Source organism: Microtus pennsylvanicus, chromosome 12, assembly GCF_037038515.1.
Source record: "Microtus pennsylvanicus isolate mMicPen1 chromosome 12, mMicPen1.hap1, whole genome shotgun sequence".
NCBI lineage: Eukaryota > Metazoa > Chordata > Mammalia > Rodentia > Cricetidae > Microtus > Microtus pennsylvanicus.
The window spans coordinates 17,563,670-17,583,658 of record NC_134590.1 but is presented as its reverse complement, the minus strand read 5'-3'; the positions used below and the strand labels follow the sequence as shown (position 1 = coordinate 17,583,658).

The window sequence follows — 19,989 nt, the reverse complement described above, 5'->3', positions numbered from 1 at the left end:
ATGCAGGACTAAAACAGATACCATAGGGAATATGCTTACTAGGTTGTTCCTTATCATTTGCTCAGCTTTTTTTCATTATGTCTTTTATTTTGTGAGATTATAATATAATTGCATTATTTCTCCCTTCCCCTCTAATGAAGATATGCCTTGATAGAGTGATCAGTGAATATTCAGAAGGCCGTTCATAAACTAGAAAAATGCTGAAATGGAGTTCATGTGCATTCTCAATGAGCTCTACTCTCTCTTCATTTTCTTTCCCGTCGTTACAAACTTTCGATAAATGAATAAGAAGGATTTTATGGCAAGGAAAGCTATGGCTGCCGCACAGGCCAGTAGGAATCCAATCACATCCAGAGAGTGGTACTGGTACCAGGTGAGGTTGTGTGCAAGTGGCCTCAGGTGCTTGGCCCCTTTGTGGCGCATGACAAACTCAATCCAGAAGATGACTCTGTCCATCGGTTTCATGGGCTGGTCATGGTGAATGGTTGACAACCACATTGCATTCTTTTTATAGCTGTCAGAAGGAAAACAGACATTAACTTACAGAAATAAAAAATGCACATGTGTAAACTTTTGTGTAAACATTAAAGTTAGTCACACCATATAGAATGAAAATATATTTTGTTTCATGTGCATGACAAGGAAGATCTTCAGGGACATGTCTGAGTTCCTTGAGCATGCGAGATTAAACATTTAAAAAAATAATAAAGATCAAATATCCCTAAAATAGAGTTTAGAGATAGCTTATTATTAAATACAAAATAAATCATAATGAGATATTATTTGAGTATATAAAGCTTCAGTTACCCATAATCAATTATTAGTAAATTTTGTGTGCAAAATGTTTACTAATGTCAGGATGTATAAGTAGAAGGCAAATCACTTGAGTCTCATAGTGGTGCATATCTATGTAAATTTCATAAAGATTGAAAAGAGATTTTTATGGTACATCTATCAATGATTAGTAGTTTTAATTACAAATGTGTCCTGGTACTTATTAATTAACTCTAATAGCTTCTTCTCATTGTTTTTACATTTTTCTAATTAAGGTCATCAAATATTTCATAAAATTAATATGAAAAATAATTTTCTTCTGTGTTACTCTATTGAATTTTTTATTACTTTTATGATTCTTATTGTAAAGTATAATCACAATAAATTTTTGCTATTGCTTTTAAATATGTGTGTGAGGGAGTATGTGTGTAAAGTGTGTAAACTGTGTGTGTATATGTTTGTGTGTGTGTGTGTGTTTGTGTGTTATGAGAGCTGCTGTAGTTAGAGTTACAGATGTTTGTAACCAACTGATGTAAGTGTTGGGAACAGAACTCTGGTCCTCTGCTAGGGTAGACCTTTGCTTATCTACAAAGCCGTCTTTCAAGCCTAATATTTGCTCTTATTGTTGATATTCATTTTCTTTTAGCATTGTAATTTTAGAAGTATGAGTTGTAAAAATTTCACACTGAAGATCAAACACAAGGTGTACTCGATTATAATGCTGAAATAATTATTGATGAGCATATAAAGAAGACGGTTATAAAGACAAGTCATAACTCTGATGTCAGTTCAAAGAAGGAAAAGTAGCAATTTTAATAATGGTAACTTAGTGTCTTTTTATTTATAAAGCAAAATGAGAGAATTATGTATTTCCTCTCATTAAATAATCATCATTTCTTAGTATACATGTTATATTTATTTAAAATTTCATTTGTAACTTATCTGGTTATGAAATGGGAACAGTGGAAGCTCTTTAGAAAAGGGTGAGGAATGTTATTGCAAAAGAAGGGCTAAGAGTAATAAAGTACCAATAAAAATATCAGAAAAAGCCATGAAGAATTTTACTATTAATAATGTAATCAAATCTCCCATAACACATACAATTTAATGTATAAATATATACATATATAATTTTTATGATCTTTTCCTCTTCTGGACTGATGGTGCTTCATCGAAGAGTCAAAGAGCACCCTACACTAACCTCAATGCCAAACACAAAAATCCTTTTTAAGAGGTTGGCCAAGTCTTTCAAACAAACTCCCTAAACAAAGACCCTATTGATGTTGCAAAGGTGGAAGGTAAGTTTCTATTTTTAATGAGCATTCAATTCGGAAGCAGAGCCCAGAGACCTCTCTGCTGTAGCTGACATGACATCCCTCTACCCGAAAACTAGCTTTTGTGGTATAAAACAGAAGAGAGGATTGAAAGATTTTAAAAGCCAGAGGGAACTGCTGTGAAGTTGTTTCTTTGAAACTACACTCATAAAGTCTCAACAACATGAGTACCTAAACAAGATCTGAATAATGATGACACCTATAGTCATCTTTAAGAACATACATCCGTAACAAAATCAGAATAAGTATGAAACCTAAACTCATTCTCAAAAACATAGGTCCCTAACAAAATCTGAATAAGTATGACATCTATAGTTGTTCTCAAAAACATAGGACCCTAACAAAATCTGAATAAGTAGAACATCTATAGTTGTTCTCAACCAAATAAGTCCCTAAAGAAGTATTTTATGTGGATCTTTTTGTGTAAACGTTAAATATAATTACATAGTATTATCACAGTAATTTGTGTGAATAAGATCGCTTAATAAAGAAGTGACTTGGGTCCAAGACAGGACTGAACAGAGCCAGGCAGGTAAAACTAAGCTGAATTCTGGGAGAAAGAAGGTGGAGTAAGAGAGAAGTTATGCAGCTCCTGGAGGAGATAGTTAGCAGCCGTTTACTGGTAGGCTATAACCACATGGCAATACACAGATTAACAGAAATGTGTTAATTTAAGTTTCAAGAATAACAAAAAATGTGCATAAGCTAATAGAGAAAGAAGTGTTGTAATTAATATAGTTTCTGATTGGTTATTTCGAGTCTGAGTGACTGGGAACAAACAAGCAGCTTCTTCCAAAAGATCTGAATAAGGATGACAACAGTAGCCATGCTAACATGAAAAGATTTCACTCTGGTCCTAACTCCACACAAATTTTTTATAGGCACTGAAATAATGCTGAAAGCTGGAAAGAAATATTCTTCTTCCAAAAAGCTCTTTTTGGAGAGAGTTTCCAAATGAATTTTTTAATCAAAGAAAAATAATTATCAGCATGTTAATTAGCTTCATAATAATAAGTTTTCATTATTTAAATTTATCCAAAGACAGGTTTCATATTTTTATATCTAACCATACACTTACTTTTATGTTAATATCTATGCTATTTCAATGTAGAAAGTTACAACATTTTTTTTTGCTTTTTGAAGTATTTTTTTCAAAAAAGTATTTATTTGGTAGATATGAAGTTATAGATTCATTAACACAAACAATGTGCGACTATTTTATATACATTACTGGCATTTAAAATGACTTTAGACACCATGATTTTTATCAAAAGAACTAGAAAATGTAATGGTAAAAATAATATGACTTTGTGTTTTAAGAATTAGAGATCTGATTTTATCTATATTCTTGGTCTTTTTCCTTTGTCTTGAAATTTTTCTAGAAATAGGAATAACAAAGTCAAACATACTTATATTATAAGTATGAAGTGTCTCTTCTGCAATGTATATCCTACCAAAGAAGCATCCTTCAACTTCCTTGATTTTTATTTCGTGTCTTGTTTAGGAAGTGGGAATAGTGTAAATTACTAAAACTGTATGAGGGCTCAGGGACTAATAGCACTTGCTTCTCTTGCAGAGGACCCAGGTTTTATACCCAGCACCCATATGGTGGTTAACAACCATATGTAAGTCAAGTTCCAGGGCATCTGAGACCCTCTGTGTTCTTGTTGGGAACAATGTGCACATGTTTGATCTGAATACATAGTGTATGCAAGCACCAGTAAACATGAAATAAACATAAATAAGTATTTTTAAAAGAAATGAAACCATGCACATTGTATTTGAAAGAAAATGGTTGTTCTATTCAGCAAAAGGGAAGATTCTTTCTAGGGAAAGAACTCTGAATAAGCCTTTTATTTTCTCTTAATTTTCTTCAGTTGACGAAAAACCTCAAACCTGAATTGCAAACGTGTGCCAGATATTTCTACTGTCTCTTTAGTTTCTCTCTGTCTCTCTCTCTCTCTGTGTCTCTCTTTCTCTGTGTCTCTCTTTCTCTCTCTCCGTCTCTGTGTGTCTGTGTGTGTGTGTTTGTACATAAGCATTCCTCGGTAAGCTTTCCTGAGACACTCAATTTGACAATCTGTTTTCAAAAATACCATAACATTAGCTAATCTGCATCTTCTTCTGGTCTCTGCAGAAAGTAAGAGTATCTGATAAATACCCTCCACTCTTCAGTAAGCACAGACACTGTGAAGTTACAACTTTTATAAAAGTTACCTATCTCTTTCATAACATTCAATTTCTCTTTTGTAATATTTTCCTATGGCTTCTCGGTGTACGATATCTGGTACCACCTCTAACATTTCAGTGTTGCAAGGAGGGCTGCTTGTTGTTACCTTGTCACCCAGCTAGCTTAGACCTGAAATAATCATATAGAAACTGCATTAATAAAATCAGTGCTGGGCCCATTATCTCTAGCTTCTTATTGGATAACTCTTACATATTAATTTAACCTATTTCTATTAATCTTTATATCGCCACATGGCAGTGGCTTACCAGCAATGTTCCAGCATGTCTATATCTGGAAAGGGGGAAATTGTGTGGGAGTTCCTTCTGTCTGTGTGTTGCATTTATTGGTTAATGTATAAATCTTTTGTGCCTATAGCAGGGAAAAAATAATGAGGTGGGGAAAGGTAGGCTATATGATGGGAGAAGGAAGGCAGAGTCAGAGGGATGCCATGAAGCCACTGGAAATAGACATGCTGAAACTTTGTTGGTAGGCCACGACATCGTGGTAATATATAGGTCAAGAAAATTGGGTTAAATTAATAACTAAGAGTGATCAATAAGAAGCTAGAGTTAATGGGCCAAGAAGTGATTTAATTAATACACTTTTTGTGTGATTATTTCTGGTATAGATGGCTGGGACCCAACAAAAAGCTCTGCCTTTCAGCAAATTGGTGTCAATGCGGTGGACTAAAATCTAGGTAAAATGTGAGAAAGCTTGAAAAGGAATTCTAGACACAAAAATGCAGAGTTGAACACAGCTTGTTGCTGTTTGCTGGCAGTGTGCTGCAGCTCCCTTAAGAGAGGTTTTTCTGATTCATTTGCGACCATTTTGAAATGCCAGCTTTCTGGCCTTACTTCCAGTACGACCTCTGGCTCTTTTGGGAGACAGAACATTTGGATGGGGTTTGTGAAAAGACTGCTGCAACTTGCTTAATGTCAGCATGGACTGGCTGTATGCCTGACAATGGGTCTGTGGGCATGGCTCTCAGAGGCAGCAAAAAAGCTCTGCCATGCTGGACTGTGTCAAGCAAATAGGAAGTTCCATATACATCATAGTAATTGTGCAGCTTGAATTTTAGCCTGGACATAGAAGTAGGTAGTACCATATATACCATAGGAATCACGCAATTTAAGTTATAAGAAGTGCTTAGCAATTTGATGAGCACTCTTGGACAGTAATGAATTATAGATACAAAAAAAGGACAGATTCAGAAATAAAAATTATCGAAATGGGTCACAGTGTTCAATAAATGCATGTAGCCTTGGGAGAGGAAAAGAAAAGATTATAGAAAGTTGTAAAATAAGGAAATCATATAAAAAACAAAGTCTTTAAAGAGACAGAGTATAGACAATCATAGAATAAAAGGAGTAAAGAAAACATAAGACACGTAATGATAATGGAAAATTCACAGAGTCTGGATTATGTATATTATTGTGTTTTCTTTGAGTTTTTTTTTACTATAGAGCTAAGTACAGAGAGACATTTCATTGTATAGGCTGCTATGTAAACCAGCATGTGTATTATAAAGGTATCATGACTTCCAAATTTGCATTTAAGAATGTGTTGCTTTGGAAAAGAGGTTCTTCTCTTGTTTCCACAGAGGTTGATAACCTGTGGATTTCTTCCAAACTAGTGTGGTTGATGGACCAAGACCCCATAAAAGATTTCCTTGAACACCCGTCAAAAATTATTTAGTCCAATCAACAGTAGGAAGCAGTTTGGGAAAAACCTACACTCAAATTTCTAATTTATTTATAAATGTCTCTCTATATTTAAAAGGGGATATTTAATAGAGATTTGCATTGGTATGGATCTTGTTTTATTGATTCAGATCTAAGGTCAATTGCATTATGTGTATATTTCTGCTCTTGATTAAGGCATTGTGATTGTTCATTGAAAATTTAATGTATGAGTAAGAAATATAAGTTACTTGATAGTCATCTATAATAGTCAAGTTTATAGTCATGTTAGGTATATATATTTCATTTAGGTATTCTTCAAATCTTTCAGAGACATGTATAATATGGCATTTAAATGTTTTTAAAAAGTAAGGACTTTTCATGACAATGAGACACATCTACACCTCGCAGCACAAGCTACTTCAAGAGGAACATGGGCATCAAAGTGGTTCCTTATGAAGTGCGTCAGTCATCTGGGCAAGAAACTGCTCTTCATGGCCATATAAACAGACATATAGGACCTGCAGAGAAATGACTCATGAACTTGACTAAACGTGAGATGGTTCTTCAAAGTTCCTGCTCCATGAAAGAGTCTGTTAGACGTTCTACAGGACACAGAAGAACGTTACTGGCAAAGTGACAATATAGGCAGAAGTATTTTTAAGATTTCCTGCTTCATGAAAACAGTCTGCTGGATATTATGGGCCTGTAGGCCGAAGATGCCCCAACAATACAGAAGAACCTTGGGTGACTATCCAGGCAATGAGATGTCCCTTTCAATTCTACAGTTTTAGAAATTGCTTACATAGTGCCTCCTGTTTACTTATATAATATCATATCCTTCTGGAGACTTTGATGAAGCTGAAGAATTTATACTTATAGTTTTCCTTAGTTATGATAAAAGATAAAATAGATATAAAAATTGTAACTATAATTCTTACTTGAGAACTGTTTTATTGAATGTAATTTTACTATGTTAAAGCCTTCCTTTTTTCTAAACAGAAAAGGGGAAATGGTTGGAGACAGGGTCACTTTTTTCTATCTCGGTCACCCAGCTATCTTACACCTGAAACAATCACAGGGACACTGTATTCATCAAATTAATGATTGGCCCATTAGCTCTAATTTCTAATAGGCTAATTCATACATCTTAATTTAACCCATTTCTTTAATCTGTGTGTTTCCACGTGACTGTGGCTTACTGGGAAGATTCTAACCAGCATTCATCTCAGGCAGGAGATCATGACATCTGCCACTTTGCCCTTCTTCCCAACATTTAGTTCTGTCTTCTCTGCCTACCTAAGATCTGCCCTATTAGGCCAAGAAGTTTCTTTATTGATTAACCAATGAAGCAACACAGAAACACAAGGACCTCCTACACCACTATAATTTTTTCTTGATAACTAGTGTATTAAATGTAATTTTACTATGTTAAAACTTTCCTTTTTGTTTAAACAGAAAATGGAAAATGGTGTTGGAGGTCCTTATGTCTGTGTGTTGCTTTTATTGGTTAATAACTAAAGAACTGGCTTGGCTTATAGCATGGGAGGAAGGAGGCAGAGTCAGAGAAATGATAGGAGCTGACTCTGGAGACAGATGTGCTGAAACTTTGCCTGTAAGCCACTGCTGAGTTGTGATACACAGATTAATAGAAATGGTTTAAATTAAGATGTTAGAGTTAGCCAATAAAATGCTAGAAACAATGGGCCAAGAAGTGATTTAATTAATATAGTTTCTGTGTGATTATTTCTGGTCTGGGTGGTAAAGAACAAATAAATGGCTATTCTATCCAACATTTCCTTTCACGTCACTTATTGGCTATTTAAGTTTTATACTATCTTTAAAACTCTGACCAATTACTTTACTAAAAGAATTTAAAATTAAAATCGTCCAGAGCAGGTAGCATATGTCTGTGGAACATGCTGTTTGGAGGATTAAGTTGTAGAATTACACATTTAGGAAAAGTATGATTTACATAGAAAAGAAATATAAAGCACAACATGGAAATAAATAGTAATAACAAAAAGAGAAAAAAAACTTATGACACTAAATCATACCCTAATTTCTACCTTCCATTATTTTTGCATTTAGGATAATTTTTTTAATTTAATATTTTATTTCAAAATTATTAGGATAATAATTTTACCATTATTTTTGGGCCTTCAGTAAGAATCATAATTAATGATAAACAAATAACATATATATTTTAGAAGATTATACTCACAAAGGATTATCTATGACGGCCTCCAGGGCACTGAGTAAATCTGACCTTGTCATTGTTCTGAAATCTAACGAAACAGCTGCTCCTTTGGCTACCATGTAGGCAATGTTATCATGCTGCTCTCCAAACAAAGGAATGCCAATCATAGGGATTCCAAAATGGATCGCCTCATAGATTCCATTGGCTCCACCATGAGTTACAAAGGCTTTGGTTTTTGGATGACCTAGAATAACATGAATTCAGGTTGACATTAATTAGCAGTCTTAGACATGAAATGAGGAATGTGCACTATCAGAAACTGAATGGAGACTTTCTACATAAAAATTAATTTTACTTAATTCACTTTATTAATTTAGTTTATCACATAACGTCTGTTTCCCCTCACTTCTCATCCCATGAATACCTATGTGAAGATTCTAATACTCATAACCTTGGTGAAATGTTTTTTTTCTCTCAGAGTGAAAAGAAACTAAATTTCCAGAGAGATATTTTGCAGAATTGCTTTGGATTTGAGAGTTGAAATATGAAGTTCTAATTTCCAGTTGAACACATGAGGTATATGGTAGTTAAGAGAAATTGAGTATTAAAAACAACTAACTGCATACCAGAACTTGTTATCTTATATAAATAATACATTCACAAAGTATCATATAAAGGATTTTGAAGTCAACTAGGAGAGTTTTGTTCTGAGAGTCTTACCTAGAAGGTCATTCTGGGGGAGCCATTTGTAAACTCTGGTATTGGATCCTAAGGTGTCTGGTGTTTTGCCCTCAAATCTCCAAAGAACCTGTCAAAGATTAGATCATCTTTATTGCTGGAACCAAATTTAGCATTATAAAGACTAGATAAATTATATTTAGGAATATAAATATATATAATGTGCATGTATGTATGTAACAGCATTCATAAAAATGATACTATGAATTTGAAAGAGAGCTTGCAGAATGGATATGAGAGGGTTTAGAGGAATAACAAAAAGGGAGAAATGATGTAATTGTATTATAATTTCAAAAATAGAAACTGTTAAAAATAGATCTTTATATGTTTAAATATAACATAGGTAAATACCTCCCTTAGGAGGGATGAAGACATCAGAAAGGGTAAATTTTGAGACCTCTAGACATACTGAGAAGAAGATAGTGCCAGCAGATACATTCAGGCAAGGTGAACATATTCATCATTTTTCTAATCAGAGATGTTTAGACAAATGAGATAGCTAGTGATGCACAAAATATTTAATATACTCCCACAGTGATATAATTCAATTTCAGAGAAGGGTGGTACATTATTAATAACTCATTATTTATATGAATATATTTTGACAGTTCTAATAGTCTACCTTTAACACTATTATATTTTAAATGCTTTTGGGGGTTTACTTTTATTCACCCGTTCTATGGTATTTTCATTGAATTTCAAGTTTTTAATCTTTTATTACTGATTCGTGACAAATATTCCTGATCCAAAATTCTCTCTGGTCTGAAGTTCTTCGAAACAATGCCATTGTGTTGACTAATAGATATATGGAATCATCTGGCCAATCCAGGGAATAATTTTGCATAGTGTAGTTTTGTAAAGGATCCAGGAATGGAGTCACATGAACAGATTCTGAGTGCTTAAGAACAACTCTAAGAAAACAAGACATCAGTTTCTTCAAAATGCTAGATTGTTTTGATAAGTGTGTTTCACCCTCCTTCCAGGTATAACAGATATGAGTGGATCTATTTCAGGTTAACCACTACTGCTTGCTATTGTCATCCAGATAAAGTTTAAACTGCCCTTTGTGCGTTTCTGTTGTTTTTTGATAGAAAACGGCCCCCTAAGAGAGTAGCAATATCAGGAGGTGTGGCCTTGCTGGAGAAAGTTTGTCACTGTGGGGTGGGCATTGAGGTTTCTTTGCCCCAAGCTTAATTCAGTGTGACTTTCAGTCAAATTTACAATCAGAATTGCTATTAAAAAATTTTGAGTTTTGAAAATGAAAGGACTAGGAAGAGTTACAAGGCATTATGGAAGCTATATCCCCATGTGGACAAGAATATAAACATGAGTTGGGTTTTTCATAAGAGTCAAAATTATATAAAATCTAGTGACCCTGTCTGGTCTGTTTCTGAAGAAAAGATATGGGCTCTTCACAAGGTTGACAGAGAACAGTGGGGAATAGGCATATAGAGACCTCGTTTTCTCCCTGAAATTCTCCTGGTTTTATAATTAAAAAATAATCAGGCAAATAGATATGATTGAATGACTTGTGAAATGTAATTGCCACCATGTGGCCAATGGGAGCTTTACAGTCTGATTTATCTAGATAGTTATTGTTAAAGATTGCCGTTTAATAGTTTTGCATTTAAAAGATTGCTTTTATACTATACATATACATTCTGATAATAAGGTACATTTTGGTTTTCCTCTGCCTTCATTCAATCATAAGAAGCTTAACTCTGATATCTGTAATTTATTCATTTCAAAGCATGACATAATTCCCTATTATGTGTCTATTCTATGCAGAAAAGGTTTTAGAGCCTGTGAGGGAGGCTTTCCTCAGGCTTCTGTTTGTTAAATTCAAACCTTGGACTTTCTTTTTTCTGCAAGATGTAGCATGTTCAGCTCCAGCATCGTATTTGCCTGCATGGTACCATAATTCCTTTCATGATGATAATGGTTAAATGACCTACAAAATTTAAGTGTATTTTTTTTATTACAGATGTCATGATCATGATGTCTCTTCAGAGCAATGAAAACCTAAGTAAGACTCTATGGAAAAACTTTTTTTTTTTGTTACACATGGCTTTTAGTACTGACCGTATATAACTTCAACTCATGTGATTTTGCTCATATGACCCTTTTAACCCTCAGACTGTACATTGTCTGATTCTGTGCTTAGAGTTAACTGTTGCTTATGATTATTACCCCAAGTTTCCAGGAGACAGTGCTTTAGATGAAGAAGTATCTGGCAGAGTCTGAATGAATATTGGAAAGGCATATAAATAAGGGGAATAAATCCACATTCAATTTGGGTCGCCTAGGAATTGATTTAAACTATTATAAAATACTAAATGAAGATAAGGAGGTTATTCATCATGAGGAAGAAATGACTAATTCCTTGCATGAATATAAACTGGATGACAACAACTTAAAATTAGGAAAGAAAGAAAATCTAGGAAAATTTCCCAGTGTAGGTAAAATCAAAGGAAATACAGCACCACTGTTAATTATGCAGGTGATGGCTCCCTCAGCTCAATTTTTGGAGTCTCCTTAAATAATGTTTTTTGTAGTGCCTAAAGGCATCCCTGAAGCACAAGGTAAGGAATCTGATAATCAACCTAATCTTGCATTCTTTCTAATTATTGACGAGGATTTCAGAGGGCTTATAAAACAGCTAGACAAGGTAGGGCATGAAAGAAAAAGGAATTAATTTACCAATTCCTCCCTGGCCTCATGAGATCAGCTTTGTGTTTCACTGAAAATTTAACAAAATAGAAGTGTTTAGCATGGGTTAGACATGGATAAAATGGTAGATTTTAAGAAGGCTTGTGCTTTCTCTGGATCTACTGTTCCATGTAGTTATGAATCTTTTTGGTTGGAACAATAATGAGCAATGGTTGATGTATGACTTTTATATACTTGCTAAAATGGTGTTTAGCCCTTTCAAACTTCTTCAGTGACAAGTGTGGTTTGCAGAGAAAGCCCCTAAATTATTATAGCGCTAGGACTGAGGTAATCCCAAATATCACATATGAAATGCTGACAGAGAGTGGTAGATTGGTATCAATAGATTATCAACTGCTTAATATACTTTTGACAGCTCTCTCCTTTTGGGAGCAGTGAGACCTCAGATCCTGAATTTCTTGTAATCCCCTGATGTGAGTGCCTGCAGCTGCCCTGAGCACGAGACCTTCAGGAGTTCCTGATGGCAGGAAAATGGTTTCTGGTGGGTTTGGCTGAGGCATGGCTATCTCTATATAATCTGCCCCTGAACACAATAAAGAGGGCATTCTTGGGGAATTCAAGGATGACCCATGTCTCTGTCTCTCTGTCTGTGTGGGTTTGTGTATTTTAACCTCCAGCTTCCTTGCCCGAAGCTTGCCAAGTGGGTAATAGTGCACAGAGCACAGACAAAGGGGCTCGGTGCACGGAATTCGAGGTCTCCACCGAGATATCGGCACTCTCCCACATAAGGGATGTAGCTATGGCTTCCTGGATTTAGCTGATATGGAATATGACTTCAGGTCTAGGAAAGTAGTAAAAATACAAAGTCCCTCTGTGCCTTATCGCTGATTTCATAGAGAAACTTAAAGATGCTTTGGAAAATCAAGAAGAAGACATTATTATTAAAACACTTAGCTTTTGAAAATGTTGATAAAGATTGCCAAGGATTAATCATGCCTCAAAGAAAAATAGAAAATATTCTGGATTTTCCGAAGTTAATTAACTTCAGAATGTAGGGATCTACAAACAAAGAGCAAAATTAGCTGGTATAAAAATCTATGCATTACAAAAATAGATGTTAGCAAAGTGGCCACTTGAAGAAGCAATGTAAATTTCCCCTAAAATTGTATGTTCAGATTCAATGAGTTCCAGGTTATATGCAAGTAAGGAAAACATTGGGTTAAGAAATGTTGAACCAAATTTGATAATGATGGGAATACATTGCCTGGAAACAAAACAATACCAGCTAATAGTAGGAAAATATGTTTAGAGGTCCCCTATGGGACCCACAAAATTAGAGGCTTTTAAGGAAAAATGACAACATTGATGCCAGACTTCAGATTATAATCAAACTAGTCTTTCATTTCAAGATGTCATTCAAGAAATTGCTGCTATTGGTAGTCCTTGCCATTAAGTACTGCCGTTTCCTTTCTTCAACGTCCTTTAAGGTAACACACAGAATATTGGGGACTTATACTGCCTCAAAGAGTTAGACTTTTATTGGGTTGCAGTAGTTTATCCATAATGAAATCATAGTTCACACAGAAATCACTGATGAAGATTTAACAGGGGAAATTACAGTCACGAATACAGTGCCTACTAATTGGTCGTTTAAGCAGAAGGAAAATTGCAATTATTACTATTTTCTATATAGTCTTTCACAAAGGAACATGCTATGTGAGCAAGGACTCAAGACAAGTAAGACTATGTAGATTTAAGAACCTTACTAAAGGAAAATGATAAGCCATCATTAGACTTAAAAGTAAAGGGAAAAATGTTTACAGTATTATTTAGTTATGATGAGACTGATATTTCTATTATAACCATAGAATAATGGCCACCTGGATGGCTTGTTATGGGGGGTAAATTCAACCCTAATAGGGTTGGGAACTATGAGTTCTAAAAGACTAAACAAAATGCTACAAAATGACAAGACATAATGGAAATACTCCAGCACTGTGTTACTCGTATTCTGATTAATTTTGTTAAAGAGGTTTTCTACAAGAGACTCATGCAGAGATCTCTATTCCCACATCTAATGATATCCTTTCTCCACAATCAAAATTCTAATGGAAGTTTGGGTTGTCAAAAATGAAAAAGACTAGGAAAACAGATGCCCGAGATTAATGGGCCCATATTCCCAAGTATAATGTGTCATAAGTATGACTTAGTATTTCATAGGAGTCAAAATTATATAAAAATCACTAGGAAAAGATATAGGATCTTCAGAAGATCATAAGAGAGCAGTGAAAAACGGCACATAGAGTCCCTCATTTCTCCCTGGAATTCTCCTGGTTTTGTATTTAAAAATAATCTACTAAATGAAGATGGTTGATTGACTTATGAAATGTTAATGCCACCATGTGGCCAATGGGAGCTTTACAGCATCGTTTAACTAAAGACAGCTATTGTTGGCCTTCACTAATTTTGTATTTGTAAAAAATAGTTTTTACTATACTTATTCATCCCCATAATAAGGTACATTTTGTTTTCTGTTTCTTCATTCAACCATAAAGGATCTCAGTTTTGATATTAATGGATTGTATTAATCCAAGACATGACAAAATAACCTATTATGTGTTAATACTATGCGACAAATGATTTAGACCCTGTGAGGAAGGCCTTCGCTTGGGTGGGCTTAGATTTGTTAAGTTCAAACTTTGGACAAAATGCTATGATGCTTATTTAATATGGCAAAGTTGACCTGGCTGCCTGGTTTTCCCTTCATCCTTCAGTCCTTACCTGTGGGACCCTCCTGGTTAATATGCCCTGAGTGGTAACGGAAGAATTATAATCTTTGATTTTAAATTAAAAGAGGCATTTGTATATTGTGTAGTGTCATAGACACAAGCTCCCTACTTCTTCCATGTGTCTTAGGACTTTCATTCTGACTTATTAAGAGCAGAGTGGAGAGCATCTTTTATGATGCAGACATCACTGTGAGGGAAGCACCCGTCTCTACGTTTTTCTTAGAGATTTCTCTGACAAATACTGGTAGGCCAAGCAAAAAATAGATTTTTTTCTTTTATTGCATTTTCTTTCAATTAGCCAAACATGTACTTTGATTGACAGTTGGTGAGCCTAGGCTCTTCTCCTATAATGGTCCTTTCAACTGAGAACTGAAGAGGCCTACTTCAAAATTAGGATGCTGAGTCATGCTGCATTTCAAGCTTTTTCAACACTTGCTTACTATTATTCTGATAGAAATAGTAAATACAAATTAACTCACCCCTGAAAATCTAATGTATGCAGGGACTTTAAGTAATCAACAAATAGAACACGTAACTCTGAAGAATTTGGCTATGTCTACGTAGACTTGATAGCAATGTCTTCATCATGCCAGCATTTCAGAATGTTCCCACATTGATCACTGTGTTTATATACAAGTCACTCTCAGTCAAAAACACCTTCCGCACCATTGAAGCATCTGTTGTGAATATCTGTTTGGCTAAGGGAAAGTAAAGCTTTCTTGAAACTTTACTTTTCATGCCATCATTTCTATAATCAGACCTTCCAAGGACGTTCACAGAGTTAGTATATAGTCACCTCCCATGAACTGCTTTCCCTCACCTTTTGTGGAATCTGGGCAAGGGCCCATGCGATTGCATTGGCTTTGTCTTCTGACATGTTGCTGACCATTGACCCCAGAGAAAACACCACGACACCATGCTCTCCAGAGGTCTGGACAAAGTCTTCCATTTCCTGTGAAGAGAATTTGCTTCCTGACAAAATACAGTTGTAGAATAATCACTTATGAAAGAACTAAGAGAATAAACATTGAAGTGTTTATAGGAATATTTAGTATAGTGGTGTTAAAACATACAGAAGACCAACATGACAATATCAAAGATTTTGAACTTCACAGTCATCCACCCAAAACTGTCCAACAGATGTTCTAAATATTTTCCCCTGGTAAAACTAAAACTCAGGAGAGTAAGCATATTCTATAAGCATTCAAAAATTGTTGCTTCATTTACACAGTTTCTACTTACAGAAATGGCTGTTATTTTTTCCCTTGCTATTTTCTTTTTCTCCTATGATGGCTGATTTATTATTATTAACTACTGTTTGATGAAATTATATTTATGTTATAGTATGTACATTGAGGTATTTTTCACAAACTTCTTACTATGGTCAATAAAATGTTTTGATTCTTTGTGAAACAATCAGAACTGCACGATAAAGTAGAAGGTGTTGTGGGTATTTTTGCTTTTTGTCTCTCCCCGACTCACGCACGGCTAGGATAGCCCCAGAATAATTACACAGAGACTTTATTCTTTTAAACACTGCCTGGCCCATTAGTTTCAGCCTCTTATTGGCTAATTCTCACATCTTGATTAACACATTTCTAATAATCTGTGTAGCACAACGAGGTGGTGGCTTAACGGGAAAGATTCTGCATGTCTGACCTGGCAGCTGGCTCCATGGTGGCTGCATCACTGACTTCTTTCTCACAGCATTGTGTTCTGTCTACTCTGCCTATCTAAGCTGCTGTCCTATCAAAAGCCAAGGCAGTTTCTTTATTAACCAATGAAAGTAACACATAGACAAATGATCCTCCTCCATCATGATAAACATATAGTATATAATAATTTTCTGATATTGTGTATGAATAGGGTATCTTCAAAGTTATCCTCCAAAATTTACTGGTTGGAGATAAACTATGTCTGTTCTGTTTGTTCAGATATCAAACAATCCCTTAGGATATATGTTAATCATAACTTTTGGTCATGAGCAGTTTATGATTGATGAATTTAAATAACTTAATTTCTCTGTCTTTTGTCATGTGTTTATATGTGTGTGTGCTTGTTTGCACATGTTTGATTTTACATACTTCTTTATACATGTATGTGTGTGTGCATGTGTGTGTGTGTTTCCATATATATTTATGTGTACTTATGTATCTCTGTCCGTGTGTGTGTTTATATGTGTGGATAGGTATGTGTGTGTGTCAGGTTGCTGGGGAGATTCCTGGCCTTTGTTTAGCACATAGATGCCAAAAGTTAAATTTTGATGTCTTCTTCTACCAGTCTTCAATATAGATTTTGACACTGTCTCACATGGAACACAAATCCTACCATTTTTTTTTTTTAGCAGACTACTGGCCTGCAAGCTCCCAGTATCAACCTGTTTCTACAACCTCAGTGCTAATGCCATTGCACTGTGCTGGGACAACCAGCTTTTTACCTGGGTGTTGTGATTCAAACATATATCATTATAATTGCTTGGTAAGGACTTTACCCAATCGATAACCACCTAAGTACATTAACTGACATAATTTAATTCACTGATAAGAATATTTCCCAGGTCTATCACAATCTTTCCTGAGTTTATTCACCTCCTACTTAGCAGGATGTTTAAGTCCACTTCCTATATATCTCTTTCCCTGGTAGAAAAATCTAATGAAGGCTGTAGAATCATGTTCACCAGAAAGGAAATCAAATGAAAAAGATATCTAAATAATGTATTTACCTTCGGCAAGGGTTTAGCAGGCTTGCAGTGGAGACCTCCTACATAGTCAACATTTGGTAAGGTTGGCCGAGGAAACTCCAAGTCCCAGTAGGATCTAATGAGCCACATTTCTGCTTTACCTATTGTCTCAGTTAAGGTAGTGGGCCTTCCTAGACGGAGAAATGAGCAAGTCAGAAGGAGAAGAGTTGAATGATTGTCATTTGAATATAAAATATATTTCCTCAAAGGATGGAAGAATATATGCTTGATATGGAACATGTGCAATTAAAAACAGTGTTTATTGATATGTAACATAATTTTCAGTGTAATGATTTGTTTCTCATATAATACACATAAATGTCAGTTTGGGTTTTTTTAAGCAAACTGTAAAAATTAACTAATGTTTCTACATTAACTTGAAATAGCTATTGTAATACCCACTTGGCCACTATTTAAAGAGCACACATTTTACTCCTCTCTACATCTTTAAAAGGAACAGTGCAAATATAAACACACATTCTAGGTCTAAAAGTCACATCACACCATGTACCATGGCCAGGCATCCCCTTGGTCCTTGTAGTTTGTAGCTAGTCCTTCTTCCTTGTTTTGCTAAAGAGGCTGTAAGTTTATGAATGGTTGAATTTCTGGTGAGTGCTTCTACCTTTGTTTCATATTAAGACATTTAATAATACTTATCTTACAAAAACTATCACAATACTTTCAGAAATTATGAGAACAGAAATTTTGGCCAGTCTTAACTCTGAAATATTTTTAAGAGGAACAAAAAATAGGACTTCAAAAAATACAGACGTTATCTGTGAGTATTAATGCTTCCATAGTGTTTAAACATGGATGTTAGGAAAGTACAGAATAAAAATGTATGGTCGAAAAATGTGTTGGTCGAAAACCCAGGTCCACTTTTAAGCCTGTGAACTAACATAGTATCTTTCAAGAGTAAAGAAATTCTTTAGGAAATACAGGAAAATATTTTAAAATTTATATTTTTTATTGAGTATATACTAAGTTTATTCAGTAATCGGCAGATACCATAAAAGGGCAGCAGTTTCTCTGAAGTGGAACATACAGGCAGATTTGAAACACTGGACCTGGTTGGGTGCTAGGAGTAGAACTCAGATACTCAAAATGAACAGAAAAAAAATCCCTTAACCTTTTGGTTTTATTTTCAGACCCCAAAGTTTCATTTTAAATAAAGATAGTTGCCTATGCAAGAGAAAATAATTTCTTCAATGTTCTATGCATATTGAAACTGTAAAACATTTCATTTCTTAATATACATTAATTATGATTTGGTTAACTAGCTAGTGACTTATTAGAATAGATTAAAAATTACAGCAAAATGAGTAAAGAACCACTTTAAAAAGTTGACTTGCTTCTCTTTGTGGCTCTGTATCTCAGGAGAATATCCTGTATCAGGTCTGGTATCTGCTTCTCTTTCACCAATAATATGAGCCTTTACAGTGAGTTTGTTAGCTAATATCATATTACATTTGATCACCTATAAAATGCAGCTGCATTTTGCAGTTCTTGTACATGACTATAGATTTAAATACTTGTGAAATTAAGGTCATTGAGTTACTGAGAAGAAACATAACTTACCCAATGTTTCACTGTAAAACTGACTCCATTTCTTCTCGTTAAATGTCTCCAACCAAAAGTCAAAATAAAACACACACATCATATTTTTTACCCTCTCCATGAATGTCATTTGACCACCTAGTCCCGACAGAATTATAGGTACATAAGAGGGAGGCACTAAAAATTTCCCACTGTACTTTTCCATTGTATATCCAGGAGAGAAGCGAAGACTGTACAGAAAAGGGATCTGGAGAAGTTCAGCTATCAACTCTCCACAGGGAGCAGCGGGATCTGAGAAAAGGACATCAAACTTAGATCTGCGTAGTTTTGTCATAAGTTGTTTGTTTGAAACGGTGTCTCTGCAAAGACTCAGATAGCTATCAGAGTATTCATTAAGCACATTTTGTAGCAGAGGAGAGAAGGATAAACACAAATCTCTTGGTATCTCATAAGTAGACACATCCACAAGCATTGTGAAAACCTTGTCCAGATCATCTTTACTGATAGACGTAGAAAAACTCTCAAACTTCAGGCCAGGTGATTTTTGGGGATCAAGAAAGATGGAAGCTGAAGGTCTCAGAACTGTTACTTCATGACCCCTCTGTACAAGTTCATCCAGTATTGTTTTCAGATTCATCCAGTGACTGTATTCCATTGGCCATACCAACACCTTTCCACAGCTCCCAGATCTGAAGTAGCAACTCATCTGCAGAAGCAGCAGAACAGACATCCACTTCACAGTCATCTTGGGACATCAAAGTCTTCTGTTCACAGTGTGTCCCGTGTCATTGCTTAACCTTATATCTAACAAGAAAAAGCCTTTAGTTAAAATATAACCGGAGTTGATTAAGGCAGACACACTAAATGACCACTCTGAACTTCTGATCTAATAGAGATAGTAAAAGCAAATATTAAATATTCATATTTGCATGTCAATGTTTAATGACAAATGTTTTGTAATAAAGCAAATTCAAGAGTCCATGACCTGTTTGCATAACTGTTCTGTTTCTAAGATATTTGAAAGTACTGCAGTAAAAAACAATGACTTTTCGAATTTTGCATGCAAATGAATGGAAATAGAAAACACTATACTAAGTGAGGTAACCCAGACCCAAAAAGATGAACATGGGATGTACTCACTCATAATTGGTTTCTAGCCATAAATAAGGGTCACGGAGTCTACAATTGGTGAACCAAAGAAGCTAAGTAAGAAGGTGAACCCAAGGAAAAATATATAGTTATCCTCTTGGCTATGGGAAGTAGACAAAATTGCCGGGG

At 35.0% G+C, this 19,989-nt stretch overlaps 1 protein-coding gene across 1 annotated transcript; it reads right to left on the bottom strand.

Annotated features, from left to right (window-relative positions):
* Nucleotides 1–211: 211 nt before the first annotated feature.
* Nucleotides 212–19,469, bottom strand: LOC142832272 (UDP-glucuronosyltransferase 2B17-like). The gene is made up of 6 exons (XM_075942639.1): nucleotides 18,733–19,469; nucleotides 17,137–17,285; nucleotides 15,235–15,366; nucleotides 8,938–9,025; nucleotides 8,242–8,461; nucleotides 212–514 (listed from the first exon to the last, which is right to left on the bottom strand). The coding sequence occupies exons 1-6, from the start codon at nucleotides 19,454–19,456 to the stop codon at nucleotides 235–237; spliced, it is 1,593 nt and encodes a 530-aa protein (XP_075798754.1). The 5' UTR covers nucleotides 19,457–19,469; the 3' UTR covers nucleotides 212–234.
* Nucleotides 19,470–19,989: the final 520 nt, after the last annotated feature.